The sequence below is a fragment of the Hetaerina americana genome, unplaced genomic scaffold, assembly GCF_022747635.1.
Source record: "Hetaerina americana unplaced genomic scaffold, ioHetAmer1.1.p SCAF_2, whole genome shotgun sequence".
Classification (NCBI taxonomy): Eukaryota; Metazoa; Arthropoda; class Insecta; order Odonata; family Calopterygidae; genus Hetaerina; species Hetaerina americana.
In genome coordinates, this window is record NW_027286763.1 from 30,154,934 (window position 1) to 30,175,882 (window position 20,949).

The 20,949-nt window shown below is 39.0% G+C and overlaps 1 protein-coding gene across 1 annotated transcript; it reads left to right on the plus strand.

Moving 5' to 3' along the window:
* The first annotated feature begins 626 nt into the window (after positions 1–626).
* On the plus strand, positions 627–8,732 carry LOC139687675 (uncharacterized). The gene is made up of 3 exons (XM_071584921.1): positions 627–1,119; positions 8,317–8,488; positions 8,549–8,732. Exons 1-3 carry the CDS (start codon positions 627–629, stop codon positions 8,730–8,732), a joined length of 849 nt encoding a protein of 282 aa, XP_071441022.1.
* Positions 8,733–20,949: the final 12,217 nt, after the last annotated feature.

A 20,949-nucleotide genomic window follows, 5' to 3' on the forward strand; every position in this document is an offset into this window, starting at 1 on the left:
GTATGTATTTAGATTTAATTTTAGCAGAGAATGTATCACGCAAAGTGGTATTCTTAATGCATACAGCAGCTAGCAAACTGAGCCGCCCGAGCGATGGGTATCGTCGAATCGGGTTGAGGTAGGTCGAGGTGCGAAAGGAGCAGGACGTCCGGAATAATGGGACGATCATCCCCTTTCACGCAAAACGGGGAAGGGGTGGGTGGGTGGATGATGCAGCCACTGGGTGGATAAATGCCCGCATCCCACCCCCCGCGCGCATTGAGGGAGGCACACTAATGGTGTCGAGGGATGGGGACCCTTCCCGGACGGCATTCGCCGTTGGCGGGGGCGAAAAAATGGGAACGTGTTCGCAGTGTAGTCTGGAGGAGGGAGGGCGTATGCTCAGACCCCTCCCATTAGGAATGGATTCTCTCTCTAGGTGGGTATATATAATATAGGGGCAGCCGCGCCCTTGTCCCTCCGCAGTGTGCCGTAGCCTTTCCAAGGACGTTGTCTAACGAGCGTACCCTCTCTCGCCGAGCGCTCGCACACTCACCCCCTCCGCAGGGTCCACACAATCTCCCCACCACCCCCCCTCCAAGAGGAGCCTTCTTCCTCCTCCACCTCTCGACGCCCGATAGCCGGACATGACACCGGCGGCCCTCGCGTTCCTCCTGCTCGCCTCGTACCTGGCCTGCACCCTGGGTGCCGCAGTGCCGGATGCCGATGAGCCGGCGCCCCCGCCACCGGAGGCGCCGCCCGACCCGGACGCCTTCCGAGACTGCCTCCGCCGCGACTCCATCAAATGCGTGCAGCTTCAAGCATTCCGAAGCATCCGCTCCTTCTTCGGGCAAGAAAGGGTGAGGCTGGGAGCGGGGCTGGAGCTGGTGCGGGAGGACACTGGGGGTGAGCGGGCGGGCCGAGAGGTGGAGCTGCCTGAGGGGGTCGAGGAGCGGGAGGAGGCCCTGGAGGCGTTCGCTGTTGACGGTGCCCTCCGCTTCCTCGGAGAGCGGAGCCTGCGATGGAACCCCAAAGAGGGTGCGGAGGCGCTGCAGGGCTTCGTGTCCACGGCGCGGGACGTGGCGAACGCCATTTCCGAGTCGGGCGTCGGCGCCAAGATAGGAGACTTCATGTCGCAAGGTGAGTGGCGGTGAGAGGATGGGGTAAAACTTTGGGGTCACGAGAATCACATCTTAACTGAACGCATCCGATATCAAAAAATGTTCACCTGGCATAGGCAAACGTGGAAATGCGGGTCGTAAATCGGACCATTGGACTTGGAATACAGGTCCAAGTATTATTTTCAATCGCGATCTGTACGCACACTCTCAAGGAATAATCTTCAGTAATTTATTATTCATAGATTTTCCACTATATACCATTATCAGCTCGTCGGCTTTTTAGAAATATGTTAAATTTATATTTATCTTCTTGCAACATTTCATCTCTCCCAATCGTCTTGTGCTTTCTTTCTTCGGTTACGGCTATGAAAAATCTTTTATGCTTTAATATTGCAAAAAGATAGCTACATGTTATTCTTAGGGTTATTTTCATCAGTGTAATTCCAAACAAAGTACGCCTAATGGTTAGCAAAAATTAATGATGAATCCACTGTAGCCGTCTAAGCTTAATAACTCTGCTGTAAATCCCCTTTTTTTGTTTTATATCTCCAATTCTCTGAAGCTTTTTAATGTATATTCCGAACGTAGAAGAATATGCACCAGAAATGTTTTTCAACGAAATGCTTCCTTAGGCTAGGCTTATAATTTTGAGTATTACCATTTACTTGCAATATACCTTCGCTTCCTTAGCTATGCAGACTATGGTTTAGGAATTTTCCATTCTTGGCGATTGTCCTTGTTAAGAACAACATACTTTCACTAATTATATATATATATATATATATATATATATATATATATATATATATATATATATATATATATATATATATATATATATATGATATAAATATATATATACATATATGATATACATATATATATATATATATATGTATATCATATATAATTCCCTTATACTATTTGTAAGTCGTCATTTAACAGTATTATTCAAGTTATATTTCTTCATCAGCTTTTCCATGGCAGCCAACATCATCCATGCACCCATTTTCCTACATTGCTTTGCTATAAGTTATGCAAATAAGTCTGATTATTTCACCATGAGCATGAGTACCTTGATATATTTATTATTTTACTATTATTATTCCTTTTTTCATAAAAATAAAATATAATAAAATCAAAATTCTACACCATAAAACTTCATACAATATTTTTATAGAATATATCAAGTTTACTACAAAAACTAAATAGCATTAATGGCAGTACAGCTGTGCTTATATAATATATGGTGTGTAATTCAGTGACGTGTTACGCCTTAAGTGGATCGCGACGACCTGGTATCCCAACAATAATGTTGACCAACTTCTACTATGGAGATCAAAAAGTCAACCCGTTTTATACCCAATCCCTCAAAAACCGAACGCTTATCCACTATTTTGCCATGCCGGCAGTTTTTCAGAGGATTATCCGAATATTTTGCTTCTCAATGACCAAATCATTGCAATAGAAAATGGGGCTAAACACATATGATTCGCTCTTTAGAACAAAAGAGTGGAAAAATACAAGTATATTGTAGCTTTCTGGTAAGATAAGCCGAAAGTGAGAGGTTTCTTGCCCCTGATTCCCAATCATCACCATATTTTTTTACATCAAAGGTTCATTTTCCATGGTAAATTTTTCAATATTTTCTTGCAATTAGATATTAAATATGCATTTCTTAAAACACTTATTTCTACTGAGGAATCTAACTCAACTTATTCATATGATCTAGCCACAATTGTTTAAATCATATTTTGTTTACTTGCTGGTGATATATAGTTTCCTTCGGTGAAAAATTCCAAGAGATTAAATACATGAGTATTTCACCTGAAATGTAAAATAATCACTCCTTAGTATCATACTTGATATTATGAAATTAATTTATAAAACCTTAAGGGACATCAATTTCGCATTTGACTAGATATACATATAATTGCAGGTAAATGCACAAGTTTGAATGTATACCACGGTTTCACCTCTAAAACCTTAATTGGAAAGTATTGGGCTGAACAACAATTGACTCATATCTAATTTCACACTTATACAAAAAAGAATAATTAAGAACATATATCTCTATTGCAGTGCATTATCAACTGGCCATAAGTCAGAAAATTCAGAATTCTATGCTATGAAGATATATGCAATAAATTTGAATATGAGAACAAGCATGTGCAATCGCATGTGTAATTATACACTCTTAATTTATTACCAGTTAGAATGCTAAAAGAAAATACGAGGCCAATTTTAATATATTTCAAGATAAGGTTAAATTTAATTTTCCGATTTATAGTTGAAATATGTGCGTACCAAAAAGGTATGGTAGATATTTAAACATTTCGGGGTAAAACTTTGAAAAGAAAGCCTCAAACCTCAATTCGGGATTCACCCAGGATTACAATTAAATTTACCCCAGCGAAACATGAAGAGCCCCGAGTGCGAGAGACAACTATTTTGTGCCTTAGGGAATTGGAAGTCAGTGAGGTTGGGAGGGGGGTTGTGGGAAGATGAGAGAGGATGCGATCGAAATAGAGCGCACTCGTTAGAGAGAATCCGGCAAGAGAGGAGGGTGAGGGCCGCCGCGACGTCCTGTCCGCCTAGCCTCGTCTACCGTCCTCCAAGTTAATTGTCACGGCGGCGGTCACTCCCTACAGACCCCCCCCCACTCCCCGTTGCTGAATAAACCGTACGGAATAAAAAAAGAACCTTTCAGCCTCCCTCTCTCTATGCCTCTTCTCTCCTTCGCTTAGAACTTCATACGGCGACAGCCTCACCTCTTCCATTCACAACCGCTCTCCGTCGCCAATGCATAATTTCGGTTTTCATCGAAATTCAAAAGTTATTTCACGCCATTCTGGTCGTCTCGGAAAAAAATATCATTTCTCCTGAGTGCAACTCGGCACTAATTGGGTAAAATATCCCCAGAAACTGCAAAATAATGCTTAGGGATGACATCATAATTCAAACAATTATTTCAGAACCCAAATATGAAATTTAGCAGACGTCTATATGTTTGCATGCTCAATTCAAAACCAATGATCATGGTATACGTTTCAAGAAAAGAGAAAAGGAGATGGAAACCAAAGCTTTCCTTCTTTTAATTTTCGAATAGAGTGAAAAAAATTGACATTTTTCAGTTAAAACGTTTCCATTGATCTCGAGAGACGAAAGTAAGAAAAAAACTCGTGTGAATCGACTTTTTTGTTTAATTCCCTGATAAATTTTCACATCATATCAGGCTGTAAAAGGAACATCATCTTATCGGATTACATAAAGCGTTAACCTATGAATGCTGGCTTTTCAAGATTCGCCGAGAGACAACCTTACCTGATACTTGCATCCATAAATCCTTTTGGCCCCAAGAATGACGCAATTTTCTGCATCCGATATAAATGGAAAACAAAGAAATTTATAATAAAAATGAAATGAAATACCTTCATCAATTTTTATACCTCTCTGCGCCTTTCATCAATTTATTAGCATTACTGCTGTGCAATTACCGTTTATTTTAATATATCGATCAGTTATATACTTTGAGGGTGCAAAATAAGCAGTTTTTTTCCATACATTGTTAACACACTGAATTAATTTGTCATGCTGATAAATCCTTGTTCGGTAGCAAGAGCACAACTAAGGATGAGAATTTGGTGGACGAGAGAGGGCGGGGGAGTCCAGAAATGCCTCTTAGCGGTGAACCATGTGTTGTTTCGATAGGACACTCAAGGCCAGTAATTTGAACTCTGCAAAATTCAATGCAGCAATTAAAAAACGTTAAAATCATTCGTCTTGACCAGGATTCGATCGTGGATCACTCCAGATGTCCGGCCGAGAGCTTTAGCCACCATAGCATCGAAATTTTGGGCGGCACAAATTCAACCTTAAGATCTAATGTTGATGAACCAGGTTATATATTTAACCAATATTAAACCCCGTACTTATATTTTAATTGTTCCCTCCATCATTTATACATTATCCAAAAGATCAATAAGGTGAAGACTCTTTCCAGATTAAGTAGGTAAGAAAGGTATTAGTGGCTTTGAAAAATTGGTAGAATATTAAATTAAAATTTGAAGCAAGTCTTGGCCTATTACGATGGTCTATTATCATGGCTGTAAAAGTTGCAATGTAAAGGAAAAATATAACTTACTTTTTCAAGATTGTTTCCCAACGGATCTGCTTTGTAATATTCACGTTGTATTTTCAATATGCCAGCGAAGCAAGCCATATTGCAATTGCAGCGTCCACACATTTATATTCGGTTTTTCACTCTGAAAGTTAATTTTCTACTGTCTAATCCTTAATTATACTCTGAATACCTGTCTGATATTTATATATAAGGGTTAAACTTATAAGGGGCTCTAATCCTATAAGTAGCCGACGCTGTCAATTATTCTCGAAGAATAGAATCGCCTCCTCCCGATGGTTTGTTTTAGACATCTAAAAGTAAGATCTACGAGTATAACTCGCCGACTGAGAAGTTCCGTCACGTCTTCGTCTCATACTTTCCCCCGACGGCCCTCCTTTTGTGTGCTTTGACCAAATAGAACAAGCCATGGGTTGCACTTTTCATTTTTCTACACTTTCATTGTATTTTGATTGAATGAGTAAATTTTCTCACACTTTCTACCTAAATACATACCAGTGACGTAGGTTCCATCTTTACAGTCCTAGACGACCTTGTTAGAAACTCTCACGCGTCCCTGACATCAAAAAGGCTTTCAAACGTCACAAATTCTTGGAATTTGTGTCTAGAAATAAATTCAAAAGCATACGAGAACTACGAGATTTTCACTTGCAAGTTTTTTATAAACTCTATGATTTCAATCATTTTGTCTCTAGCTCATTTCAGGCAACCTAGATTTGCGGGATATATATTTCATGCATCTGTGACTTCTGACACGTAACATTCCATAACCTTATTCTTTGACTAAGATGTTCGCCCTACCTACGACCTGCGGAAGAGCGAAATAGGATCGTAAAATCTCCACAACTATGTCGATGCATGACATGTAAATCATAACACAAGAATACAAGAGACTTTCAATCATCAAAACTTCTACACGATTTTTTAAGAGACACATAACCTGCCACCCATTCGCCAAAAAATTAAACCTGCCACTAATACCATTAATCCTCCACTCCTGGTTGTTACGCGGATGGGCTTCCTCATTTCACTGCCATTATCTTCAGTCTATTTCGATTTCACCCACTTTACAAGATGTGGTAAATTATTGCTTGCTGATATAATACCTTATCAATACCCCTTATACCGTTTCATAACCTCTTCGTGCCGGTAAAGTTAATTCTGTGGTCGTTGTTCAGGCAATGTTCGGCGACCGCAGATTTCTCTGGGTATAATAATCTGATGCACCTCTCGTGTTCCTTCAAGCGTGTTTCTATGGTGCGGCCGGTCAACTTAACCGGCACGAAGAGGCTATGCCACGCCAACGGCTATTGGGATCGCGTGGTGAAAGAAGCCGTTGAAATCAGACTAGACACCAAACTTTTCAATAGAGACAACGGCTTCCAAATCAGTAAAACATGGAAGCCAGTGCTAAAGAAAATTAAGAATGCAAGGGAACGCACCCGATTGGCCGTAGCGGAGCACACTAACGCTTCCGGCCAATCAGGGCACACCTGAGCCCCGGCGGAGTGTATAAATACCAGGCCTTTTTCATGCTCAATACTTCACCCTGAAGACGATGGCAGAGTCAGCCTTCGAAACGTCGGTGTACTGCAAATAACAATTTTTACCTAGCGTGAAGGAAAGAATGAAGATCAAGTTTAAAACTTACAACGGTATTACGCAAATTTTAACGGGCCACGGGGAGTTTAGATCATACCTCAAGAAAATAGGGAAAAAAAAGGAGGGGACGTGTGAATGCATGATGGAGGAGGACACGGCAATACATAGAGTCCTTTATTGCCCAATTTATGCCGAGGAAAGACGCGAACTGGAAGCTATCCTTGGGTATTTGCACAACGTCCAACAAATTGGGCAATACCTACATGAGGAACCGATTAGGAAAATATTGGCAAGATTTATTAACAAAAGATAAAGTAAGAACGGGGAGAGTAACGGAAAGGAATGGCATGTAATCAACCTGACCCGGTGGGAAACCCGAGAGAACTTCTTGAATACCATACGCCGGGAAAACCTGAGATCCTTCATAATTTCTATTATCGAACTCAAATGCCTTGCTCCTCAAAATATGTTTTGTTTCTCATTCTACCCGTCCATTCATCATACGCCTTTCCTAGAGGGTGCTTTGAAGGGTAATCTTTTTTCTCTGGCATGGTCTCTCATAACTCTCTTGTGGCTTTCAAAGATAGTTCTCAAGATCAACGGCTTCTTCCAATTTCCTATTTTTGTACATCTATAAACCGAGATTCTGTTCCAACAGGTTTTTTACAATGCAGTTTAATAATATAATTAATTAATTGTGCTAACTATTACGTGAGCAATTTTATTAACGATTTAGGATAATAATAGAGGTTATCAAGAATTAATTTTAGCTGTGGTTTAGTAATTAGTGAAACTTGCATATGCAGATTTGCGGATTACCGAAAAAGAACGACCTTGTACCCACGTTTACTTTTGAGATATAAAATGAAGAAATCACCTTTACACTGTATGAAAATCAACATAAAACTCGTTTGACCATTTTTATTTTTTTACTGGAATGAGTTTCGATCAGTTGTACTTGAAAATTAAAAAAATGAAGGATGTGGATGATGATAAATTATGACCGAAAACCAAAGAAAACAACGCGGGAAGGCTGCCTTCATACTAGGCTCAGAATGCAGTATAATGATAATGGAAGTATCACCTTATATTATCGCATATATTTGGTATTTTAAATTACACATTTTGTATTAAATATACATGGCATCGTGGTAGCTCAGTGGGTAGAACATTCGGATAATGACCGGAGGTTCTACGGTGCAAATGCGAACGAGGCCTCTGGGCCATCCTCAAACTCACAAAAGCAATGAGAACAACGAGCAAGACTCGTTATTCCCAGATTCTAATATCACATGCAACAGGGTATAAAATGAGAGTGGACTCCAAACTCACCTATTAAAACTGACCTTTGAGCTTAGCATTTTATAGGGCATAAAATAGGTCTCGTGCAAAGTTACGCATAATTGTAAACAATATTGAAACGTGGTGAACGCGGGCCATTATGAGGGTTGTTGGATTTCCATTTCTGTGCAGGTCGAGGCAAGAAGATCCTCAAGGCGGTCATCCCCATCCTCGTGGGCATCAAGATCAAGGTGGTCATCCTCATGATCCTCACATACTTCGCGATCGCGCTCATCGCCAAGAAGGCCATCCTCGCCTCCCTCATCTCCCTCGTCATCTCAGCCGTCATCGGCATCCGGAAGCTGCTAGACCGCCAGCACCACTACGCGCACCCGCACCACGTGTCCACCACGCACCACGTGAGCGCGGGGCACGACCACGGCCACCACGTGTCCCCGCACCACCATGTTGTCAGCGGAGGGCCGTACCACGGGGACAGCGGGCCGGGCTACGAGATCGAACACTACGGCGGTGACCACTACGCCTCGCACTCGTCTCCCGTGGCCCACGCCCTCGCGTACGGAGGCCAGAAGCCGGGACTCCGATAGGGAGAACAGCGGGTGAGTTGGACTGCCCTCTGAAATCCGTCTCCGGCCTGCCGTGTCATCGAACGTAGGCAATGTACAGCGGATTTGTGCCACGGTCAATTGCTAATGCCACACTATCACTGAATTGACTTATCATTACTATCGCATTTAGTCTCCAAGTAGGTACATTATGATCAACCCTAGAAAAACCTTGATTTACAAAGCACTTCTGAACACCATAATCAATTTTTCCATTACTTTTTCATTTTTTAACGCACATACCGATCATTAGCTTCAGATGATTTGTGCCTCCATGCCACCCGAAATTCCTTTCCTTTCCCAGTATTTTCCGCGTACATTCAATATTCTTCCTTGCACCATGGTCTTCAGAATTCCTCCATTTATAATGCAATTTCTACCTAAATTTCTGCTAACAACTGACTTCATTAGGCATTATGCTTGTCATTTCTAATTTTGTCTTCATTTATGTTTTTTGCTGAATTTTTGTCTCAGCCATCAACGCCAAATTCTCCAGGCTTAGAGCTTCTTTTCCAACAATGGCTCGAAACTGACACAGCTCAATATCTTAGTTTTCGGCGATTCCTGTTTCACGGGTATCCTCAAAGTTCACGTCGAAAACCCATCCTCTCTTTATTCATTTATTTTGCTTGCACTAATCTCCACACTTTAATGTTGGGATTTCACCAAAAAACTGTTGAAATACCTTAATTACTTAACTATTTTAATGCATACTCTTCTAATGGCTTCCAACTTTCACCTTTCCTATGATGTGAAACTCATTCAATTCCTCCAGCTAATATTTAATTTGTATATTACACATTCTACTGACTCTATTATGTGGTCATTATTACCTATGCAATTACTGACTGACTAATTGAACATTTGTCATAAACGTCCAAGAGGGATAGGCACGGTTTTGAGAGTATTATTAATTGGAATAAATTAGAACAAGCATTTTAATGCAGTTAAATGAGCAATTTCTGAGGACGCTTGAGTTGTGGAAGAGAAAAAAAACTAGGAAAAACTATTGCCAACGGAAATCATGAATAATTGGAATTACAATCTAAATCAATCAAGCTAAATAATTCTAAATAATATTTAAATATTTCTAAGATTTTAACATGAAATATGATAACATATACTTGTGCCTCCATGATATATGAAAATTAGTTTTTAACGTCATTTAATTGAATGGAGGCTTTTGAGATGTGGATTTAGAGAAGGGTGGAAAAATATAATGGACAGTAATGAAAGCAAACGGTAGAGGAAGAGAGCGGAATATTCCATCAAAATTTCCCAAACTTCATTCAACATGTAAAACAGAAACGTTTCCTATTATTTTATCCTGGGCTTTAACAATATACCTATATAATTTGAGAAATCCAAAGAAGGCAGCAAAGACGGATTAAGAACATTTTGATTGGCGATGGAGTAGTTATATACTGTGGTAGAGGGGAGAACTTTGGACAAGCAAGACTTTGTGGGAGCGTGCAGGGGGGATACAGTAGACATGCTTGAACGGCTATAGGAATATAGGCAGACGGGTGTGATGTGTATGTGGAATCGATGGGTTTATTGCAGTGTAGGGAGTCAGGTTGTGTCTTGTTAGGCGAAACATAAATGTAGCGGTAGTTATGCCATGTACATGCGGAAGGTACCTTCAACCGTAGGCTACTAAATAATAATAATAATTTTCATCTGAGTGCCACATCTTACCTACTTTAATTTATGTGAAACATTTTGTACGATAGCCCAAAAACTGTTAATCTTTGATTAATAATCGGCTCTCCCTAATTGACCCTTTCGATTTTTTACTTTCTTTTCTTTCTTTTTCATATTATAGTTACAGTTTAGCACGATTAACCTACCAAAATAGAAGTGCTGTCAATAGGTTACTTTAAACCAAAAGGTTTCCGAATTCATTTATTGGATCAAGAACAAGTGAAATCAATTGATTTCAAGAATGAGCGCGACGATGTAATAAATGATCTATGAAAGCAGTGAGCAGAAGAAAATCATTGTGATAGCCAAAGCTCGTTAAACAGAGACATAATTTAAGTTCGTTCAAGTATTATAGAAAATGCAGCTATGTCCATAAAAAGACTCTCAGCTTTAATAAAGGTGGAGTTGTATAGTCCATCTAGTAACCACGTAGGAAATGTGACTGGGCATACTAATTATTAATTATTATAGAGGCTACCGTTTCATCGAGCATGAATACAAACAGAGACGTAACAACGGCTTTCATAAGTAAATAATCTATTTTCTACATAATTTTGGTGATAATTATTATCACGTGAAAAATTCTCTCAAATTTAATAATTGATAAAGATTTATATCAATATAAGCTATGCACATTCTTTCATAACTATTATTTCTAAGGATGCACTCAAATAGAGCTAAATGCTAGCTAATGAACTATATACATACTGGTATACATGGAAAACCGAATGGCAGGAATATAAAGGGTGTGCTATGTGAGTAATGCCATTAAATTTCCCACGCCGCTTCTATTGGTCAGAGTGTGATCAAACCACGTGGGTAGGTGAGAAGGACGCTAAGATTTTCCGTGAAACCGGTATTAATGCTCTCCCAGCTGTGAAAGCTGCAGGATGTCAGGAATTGCAAACCTCTACGCGCCGACCGTGTCACGAAAAAAATGTAATCAACGATCCAGCTACGTAACGTGATTAAGTTTTGTGCAAAACTGAAAAACTCTCTTGAGGAGGCTAACAAAATGATTCGTGAGGCTTATGGAGACACTGCTCTGTCCTATTCATAAGTTTCTAGGAGGTTAAAGACCTTTTAGGAGGGTTGGGAAGAGGTTCATGGCGAACAACGCCAAAGCTCTGAGGGGCACACCGACCACTCCCCAAGCCCAATAAGTAGAGAATGAGCAAATCAAAAGTGAAAACAATGCTCATGGTCTTTTTTGATAGAAAAGAAGTGGTCCATAAGGAGTTCGTTCCTCTAAGACAGACAGTTAACGCTGCCTAATACGAGGAAAGGCTCCAAAAATGGGTCATCAGGACGAGAAAAGACATCTCCGTTTCCTGGAAACTCCATCACGACAACGCGCCTTGTCAAAAACGCGCTACGAGTCCGCGAGTTCCTGGCTAAACACCAGGTGCCAACGCTATTCCACCCCATATAGTCTTGACTTCGCCCCAGCAGACTTCGTTTTGTTCCCTCGGATTAAGGCAACCCTATGAGGAACCCATTTTTCGTCCATTAAAGAGATCCAATCAGCCGTAACGAAGACCTTGCGAGAGGTCTCCGAAGACGCCTTCCAAGCGGCGTGTCGATCATGGTAGAGTCGCTGAAAAAATGTGTTGAGGCCCAAGGACAGCAGGAGGGTGAGTGAAGGAAATTAAACGAATCGCTCTTCTCCTCAGCCTTATTTATATTTTGGGTACTCTATCTTTGATACGGTATTTTAAGCGTTAGTAATTTCTCTTATGATGGACACATGTTTCAGAAAGCTAGTTATTATGTTATTGAAATTGAATCCACCTTTTGGAACTGAGTCCAGTGTGTAAATCGCTTCTAGCGGATCTAAATCATATTTAAGCGTCCCGTTTAACCTCCCGTTTGAAAATATGTTTGTAATCAGTTTATGTAACAACCATTCCATGAAATAACGAATCGTTAATTCACGAGTATATCAATAACTCTTTGGAAAAAACTAATATAATGGATTTTAATGACTTTAAAGTGTTAAAACCGTCCACCAATTCTGGGATCCGGATCCCTTGATGTCCTACCTAGTGCTTTAAGCCAGTTAAACTAACGAGGTGCCCGTGTTCACTCCGACGTTTTGGGAGCTTTGGAGGAACAGATGTTGTAACGAGATACCATGCATTCGATGTAAGGCGAATGATTTTTACACTTGGAAATTGTTGCATTTTAATACATATTAACGGATGACTTCGTTAAACACTCTTTCAGATTCTCCCGCAGTTTTTTCAATTAATTTATTCGAAGTTAACTTGGTTCTCCAATGTCCCAATATCTAAATAAAACCTCTGGATTCCTTTTACTATGCTATTAAAACATAAGCATTTGATGCAATGGAAGTTTGCAATGGAAGTACAAAAATAACCTCATTTTTACTATTAAGATAAAAATGTAGTTTCTGCTGAAATTTTCAACGTCTTCCCCCGCGATTTTGAAAAATGGGAATGACAGAAATCTGGGAAAACTTTCTTAATTACTATAAAATTTTTTTTTCTGATTTAGAGAAATTTAAACTTTAACGGGAGTTTCATCTTGAAGCAATTCATAAACTTTTATTATTATGGAATATGTTTCTAATATTCGACGGCATAGTAAAGATTGTTACCGATTCCATCCACGAATATTGCCTAAGAACAAATTACCAAGAATGTAGCAGGTGATACATTACTCGAGGCACTCGCCTGTATTCTTACACCCTAAAGGACACAACTCACCAATAGCTCTCATATTGCCTTTATATATTTGCTACTACATATACACTTCAACCGTTGCGCAAAGACTACATCAGATTGAACGCTTGAGTGAAGTGACACGATACTAATTGAGGCGGACCTGAGCTCAGCCATACTTCCGGTGAACATTTCTCCACTTCTTGACTGGCTATACGTGATGAAAGGGCAGTCGAGAGAGTGGAGTCGACCCGATTCTCTTTGCTCAGAAAATTTCCCATGATTTGAAGCGGCGCACTGACCCCTACTCGTCACTTCTCGGAGCTATTAGATGAGCTAAAACACCACACTTCGTAGCAGGTAGGGCCTCGCATCCCCGGCGCAATTTCAGGATGCTGTCGCGACGAATTGAAGATTTTTTTCCCTGGCCAACACGGCGGACAACCCTGGCGGAAGCGTGGAATCGTTCATGTGAAATCTCTTCCTTCCGGAAGAGACGGCCGATAGTATCATCCAATTAGCGAAATGCAATCTACGCTGGCAACAGAGATATAACGATCTGATAATTATGTTATCCAATTGCTTCTTACGGTGGAGAAAGACAACAAGTAGCGGCATGTGCGTTTAATTACGACTAGCGGAGCGTTAATACACATAAGTAAATACCCAAGAAAGAGATACTTATAAGTACTTTGGAATATCGAATCCTTCTGAGATTTCTTGAAGCTCTTGGGTTCTTTACCTGCTCAGCTTTAAAATAATGCAAACATTCAGCAAATCGATATTAGTCGCATAAAAGTATTAAAATGTTTAAAACCTTGAAGATATCATTATTATTTTGCTACAAAATGAGTGAAAAATAGGAATTTCTCCTGGCTAAGGAAATTAGAATGAAAAAATAGTCCGCCTAAACCGACGGTGAGTTACATATAGAAAAGTGATACTCTTGAATTAAACGGAATCAGTTATGACGAAAAGCAAGAACTGCTTCGGTCATGCTAAGTCATTTACAGACAAAATGTCTCTCTCCATTCAACTTTAAGTCGAACAGAATGATCCTCAACGGTTTGATATCATTAACCAAAAAGTGAACTAAAAAATATTATCGTAATCATTTCAATATTTAAAATACTAGGATTTATGAAGCAGATACAGGTACGAGAGAAAAAACCAAATCAGCCGAGAATGTTTGAAGACAGAACTTTCAAGCTTTGATATGAAGAAACCTCGCAGGTAATTACGAGTGGTGACTTTTTTTAAGTCCCACATCTTTCTTATTTAAACAAAAAAATCACTTGGATGAACAGGATGTCAGCCAAAACTTGCCTTGATACTGAAAAATTAAAATTTGAAGGTGGTTTATGAAAAATGTACAAACAATTAGTAGTTATGATTGCACCTATCTAAATTTATACCTGAAATATGAGAATTGCCATCAGTCAAAAATACTACATGCTTGATTATGTGTGCTTTTATGCATATAAATATATATGATCCAACTTTTTGAGCCAAATAGAAGTAATTTTCCTTGGATTCAAGGTGTTGTACATGACATTTGGATTGTTTATTTACAATTGGCACTCGCAAACAATTTGCAAACATAACCTCTGAGCAGGTTCGCGGAATGAACCACTGATGAGATAACCAACGCCACCTGGTGACGTTCGGAAAGGGCTAAGAGTGGAGAGAGGAGGGTGTGTGGAGGTAGGGAGAGAGGGCCGAGGGGGAAGGGGGAGGCGAGATTAGTCCCCTGTCCACGACTGACGCCACTTCGGACGCGCGGAAAGTTCACAGAGACTTACAGAGGTGAAAGGGGGATAGACTAACATTTTTTGCGTAGATGAAATGGGAATTTGCATTTGTCCAACGCGTCCAGTAGGGGAGGAATACACAAGGGCCATTCGCGGTCAAACTTTTTTCCGTAATTGAAGTGAGAGGCGCAAAAGAATTCTCGCCCTAATTACTTCCGTAATGGAACGGAACTTGCCTTCCATGCTCTCCCCCAGCTACACCCTCCGCTTCAACGCGCTCTGCCGCCACACACTGCACATGAAAAAAATAACCAGATGGTGCCGCGGTGGATGGGTTTCATGTAGATTGGATCGGGAGATACCGTGGGAGTAATTCATAATTTGAGCCAAGTTTCCATCGAGTGCGCTACTCCTCACAAATGGGTCGGAAAGGTGGACTCTTGGACGCCGGTCCCTCTGCCCCAGATAACATCCTCTGCGTAGCCGACGAAGGAGAATCGATGAACTCACTGACCTGAGTATTATTTACCTGCAAGGTCGCTACCATGGTCAACTATTGCAAAATGTGCCAAGGAATGTCAAATCTTAACTAGAGTATAACGGGACAAACTTAAAAAAACAATATGGTAAAGTAATACGTAATTATATCCCAATAGCAGAAGTGACATCTGATATTTTACTAAATGAATATTATTGCAAAAAAGCAGACGTTTAGCTTTAATAACAACAATAAAAATAAGTAGTTTTATTTTAATGTGTTATAAGTGTTTAACGTGTAATTGTAGCCGTAGTAATTCAATTTTTAGATACCTCAACTAATGAGGTATTTGTACTTTACCGGACCCATACTCATAAAGAGAAAAGAAAATGAAAAATTGTAGAATATACTAAATCCCTCAGCGAAGTTCATGTTCAGTAATATTTTATAACAAAATGTTTGGCAGGTGTTACACAATCTGGAAACATGAGACGTTATAGTTATTGTGCATTTTTCAGTAATATGTGCATATTTCTTGATCCAGATTTTGATTTAAAATTTATTTTGCACAAAATCAAAAATAATTATCTTCTTTAATGTGCTTTAAAACTTATAATTAATAATAAACTATTGGCTCAAACGTTGTTTAAGGCTAGTTTTCAGCTATTTTGCTAAAATTGTTTTGTTTACCAGTGAAAATTAAACAAAACATACTTTTCCTGACGAGAGTTATGCTCTTTCACATTTATGTTCAAATTTGGTTTTTGTTAAAGCAAAAATATTCCAATAATTAGTTACGGGATAATTTGTAAAATCACTTGACTATTACTTCAATTTAGAAAATTCCTTTTACCTGACATTCCGCTATTATAAAACTTAACACTATTCTAAGAGCTTTTTTGAATCTTATTAACACCATAATTTCTGAAATTAGTTGGACACAGCTTGGCTCTCTCATCAGCTAAGGTCTATATTTTTATTATATATTTCCCCTTTTTTTATTATACGAGTGTATTCCCCGTCATGCTGGCTCTATTTGCCTAGTTTTTTTTTACATTTACATTTTCCTTCGAAAACTGCCCCCAGAAATTTATCCTTAAAATTTTTACAAATTTTATTTTGAAATTAATCCTATTTCTTATAATTTCTGCTGAGGGTGCCTAATTTTCTAAGCTCCCCTCCAGAGAATTTTTGCTCTCTCTTTGTCAAACTTCCTTAGTTATTCCAAACGTCTATTTGCACTCTATAAATTTCTCCATCGCATTGTATTTCAATATATTTCTATATTTTTTTCGATAATTTGATGAACCATATTTCAAAATCCATTTCAAAAATTCAAAATAAGCGTCAAAATATTTTTTATGAAATAAAGTTTACCTTTTCCTAATATCTTCTTGGATAAAGTCATGTTCTAGATGTTCCATTTCAGTTGTGCACGCCCTCAAATGACTTCACTTCATCCATTTTTTGCTTTTTCAATTCATACGAGTTGTTCCCTGTTCTTCTACAGAAAACCTGTTCTATCTTTAGTTACATATTTAGTGCCTTTTCAAAATAAGCGCAAATGACCTCAGCAGTCGATCGCCTCCCCTAATTGCCAGCTTTATAAAATAAATACACATTTTATTTAGTTCACTTTACTTTTATGGCGTTTGTGCAATGCCATGACAAAAATTCACATGCTATTGTTCTCTCCTGCAACGTTTCCCTTATTCCCTTCTCCTAGTATTATTTTCTCTTGCAAATATGGATGAAATGGCAAAAACTTTTACTTTTTTATAATGTTTTTTTAGTAGAAAGTTTCGATTAGACTTTAGCCCCTACAGTTTGAATTTGTTATAAATTAAACTCAATTCATTATAACGCAGCCTTGCAATGCAATACAATCGTAAACAGTAAGTTGCACTCCTACAATTCATCCTCGCTCGATGTTGTTCACCATATATCTGCACCGCTGTGGCGATCCCATCCAGCCAACTCCACCAATACTATTAAATTCAGTAATCAACAGATCTTCCATCTCCTCCTTACACTTAAAAAATAGACAACTGTGCCTTTTCTTTCACTTCAATTTCTCCTTTATTACAACCTACTCCTCAGTAGATACCCTAATCCCTGTCGAAAGAAAAATAAACTAAATTATATTCCGCGTAAATAAACTTTATTTCCTTTACTGAGTACTTGATGATGTCGCAACTCAACGAAACTCGGGTCGCACAAAGCCATTGATTTGAGGAATACCGATTGAATGTCGTTTTTTATATGAAGCAATTCCCCTATTTTACACACACTAGTACACTTTGTACTTTACCTTTTACCTTGTTTACCTTCTACTACCTATTTAGATTTCACAACTGTGAAAAATGTTTGCAGTGATCATTGTACGTCAGCATCCGGTAACCCTACTGCCATTTCATCACCTTCAATTGTGGCCAATGAAAATACACACCCTCGATTTTCTTTTTCATTTTGCTGATATCGTTTCTCAAATTTTTTTTCAGTGTAATGTGACAATTTAAATCATACTCTACTTTCCAATATTTCTATTCATATATTCGTCGACAGTGATTTTCAGACAGGCTGTTTAACAAAGCTGCATAATGTGCAAGATGTATGGGTTTTCATTAGCCCTTCTTGTTTATTCTCCCAACCTGTGCCAATGAATTATTTCATTCTTAGCCCTCTCCAACAATGATGGTACTCACCTGAAATGTGTACGCTTCTTACCCCTAATTCATATATTGCTTAGTGAGACAGCAATAAGTTTTACCCGGACTTCACGGAAACTGAAACTACAGAGGAATCTTTTATACCATTAAATGCATATTATTAGGTTTTCACAGCTTCCAATGGTAAATATTTCAGAATAATAATTTTTATTTCATGCTAAAATCTGTTTCAATATCTTTTCTCAAGCATCGTTACTCCCTTCTAGTAATGGAAATTGACAAAGAGATTGCCATCGAGTAAAATATGCAAGTTTTAAGCGGGAAACAACTAAGAGCGTTCCTTTGGTCTCAGGGATGCAATTGCACTACACTTGTTTCGATGGTGCACAGCCATAAATCAATAACGTGTACGTATTTGTCAAATGTTTCACCAAGCGCGCACATTTTCAAAGATAATATGCGAAAACAATTCCTGCCATAGTTCTGCAATTCAATTGTTTATCTGCAAACAAGAATCTAATATTTTTTCCCTATATTTCATATTTGAAATGGTTGTTACAGAGGTGTCTAATTAACTAAGAGACCGATTGAAAAAGGTGCGATGCATGTTTGGATGCGAGTGGTTTAATTTCGAAAGAGGCGATGCGTAAAGGCCATGCGCGAGACGAGCGTAATCGTCATTAACCTCCTCGTTGACAAAGCAAAAACAGGTCAGCCTGGATAGAGGCGACTCTCCTCTTCGCAACCGATGACCGTGATTTCCTCTCCCTCTCCAGATTCGACACGTGTGGAGCAATTTCGAGCGAGAATCGAATAACCAACTTCCTACGTCGCACTGACGGCGGCGCCACAAAGCCCCTGCGAGCAAACAGCCAGAAACGACGACGTTTCCGCGAATATGGAGCGCCAACGAATTGAGGGAGGCGGGAAGAGAAACGGGTTCGAATTGAACGCACCGAGTATTGCCACTATGCTACAGACCCACTCAGTCAGCACTCTCCTTAAAATATAAATGTGCGTTGCTCACTTGATAATTTCGATGACGCTCTGCCCAACTGTTTATTCGGTAGCATATATCGGAGCTCAAATAAGGGTATTATAACCACTTATGTAGGTATTAGAGAGGTTTTTACTCTAATTTCAATGTTCAGTGGTGTGCGCAATATAATATTTTAGGAGACGCATTGATGAGGAGTAAGTAATTTCGAAAATTGTATAGAAAAGCAACCTAAATGAATGTTATTACTCATTAAAAGATTTTCCCGATTCTAGTATTTTACCTGAAACTTGTAAATTAGTACTCACAGAGACTACGACTCAAATCTTTTGTTACCAAAGGCGATAAAAATACGGAGTGTATTTATTGCAAGTCATAACTAATCGTAAATCTGTGAATTGTGAAAATAATAGATTCAGAAATAATGCTAAAGACCAAAGATTTTAAATGTCATTGTAAAACATTGGTATTCAAATATGAATTTCAAATCCATTTAATCTTCCAAATATTTGACACCATAATAATGAGTAAATTTGTTCCAGAATTTGAATTGGATTCTATACCAAAGAGAATGCCAAGAAAGTAAGCTACCTTCGTGATGGACTAGAACTTCCTTACGACCCCTTTCATGGAACCTCACTCGGCATTCTCCAGAAGGGTCACACAAAAAATACCAGCTAGATTAAGAGGTAGAGAGATCGATGGGAGAATGGGGATGCAAAATGAAGATTTTTTTGTGTCGTGCGATGGATGGATCGTTAGGAATTAAGGAAAGGTGTGATTACTCGAAGGATTCTAGATGTCCGCTTCTTCCTAGCATCGATCCATTGTTCGTTGTTTCCCAAGAGGCTAGTGTTTCAAAAGGGAATAAAAGCTTACTCTTTGAAATGAATACTCGCTCACGTTTAAAGGTCAGGGTAAGAGCAATTTATAGGTAATATACCCTACTTAGGTTTTTACCGTATTTTTTTACGTCTTTCAGAGCGATATACTGTAGTAATCCCATATTTTTAGAAGGTTAAACTAAAGTAGACGGTTTACTAAATTAAATTAACCAACTGCATTGAATTTAGGTATATCATGGAAAACGCCATTGGAAGAGCTTATTAGCGGCTGCTCCGAGGGTAAATGCCACTTCGATTGGGTTTATCCTGCCATTAACTCGACTCTTAAAAATACATGCGTCGATACCCTATTTACATCTGAGAATATGTTTGAACCTGAGTGCATGGGTCTGTCATATGAAGAACACTGCATCTATTAGATGTAAGCTGTGTCACCAACCATATATGTGCATCGTGATCTACAGGAATATTGCATGATTAATCTATCAATATACTTCCATGATTCATGGGGATACGTTTGCCGACAGGGAGTATTTACTTGTTTCCAGTATCTACGCTGCAATATCGTAATATTGGGAATGACATAAGTAATTGAAGGCGACACAAGATGCACGCGTGTTTGCTATGTTATTATCAAGAGAATTCCTATTTTGTAATGGAATACTCTGTGAAATTCAGATTCACCCTTCAATTGCATTCAAGGGAACTTGGTATTCCAGTGAGCAGACCTAGCTACTGACCGTAGGGTCCGGGTTCCTCTCCCTCTGATCACATTTAGCTTCATCTACATCTACATAATACCCCGCAAGTCGACGCAAAGGTGGGCGGTTGGGGGTGTCAGGTCTTTAGCCATGCATGCATAATCACATATATGGCATCTCCTCACAAATATCAGTTTGATCATATACTTGAATCAAGTCAATCACACGAAAAAGATACTTACATGCCAGGATATTCAATAACAGGATATATTCACATCATGTCTTAAAAAGATAGGTACATCAAAACTTAATGCAATATACCGTCGAAATATATACACTACCAATTCTAATTATTTGATTTGAGACTACA

Coding starts and splice junctions, on each gene's coding strand:
- LOC139687675 (XM_071584921.1), top strand. CDS start 627: ATGACACCGGCGGCCCTCGCGTTCCTCCTGCTCGCCTCGTACCTGGCC. Junction 1,120..8,316: donor AGGAGACTTCATGTCGCAAG/GTGAGTGGCGGT, acceptor ATTTCTGTGCAG/GTCGAGGCAAGAAGATCCTC. Junction 8,489..8,548: donor GTCATCGGCATCCGGAAGCT/GCTAGACCGCCA, acceptor GCACCACGTGAG/CGCGGGGCACGACCACGGCC.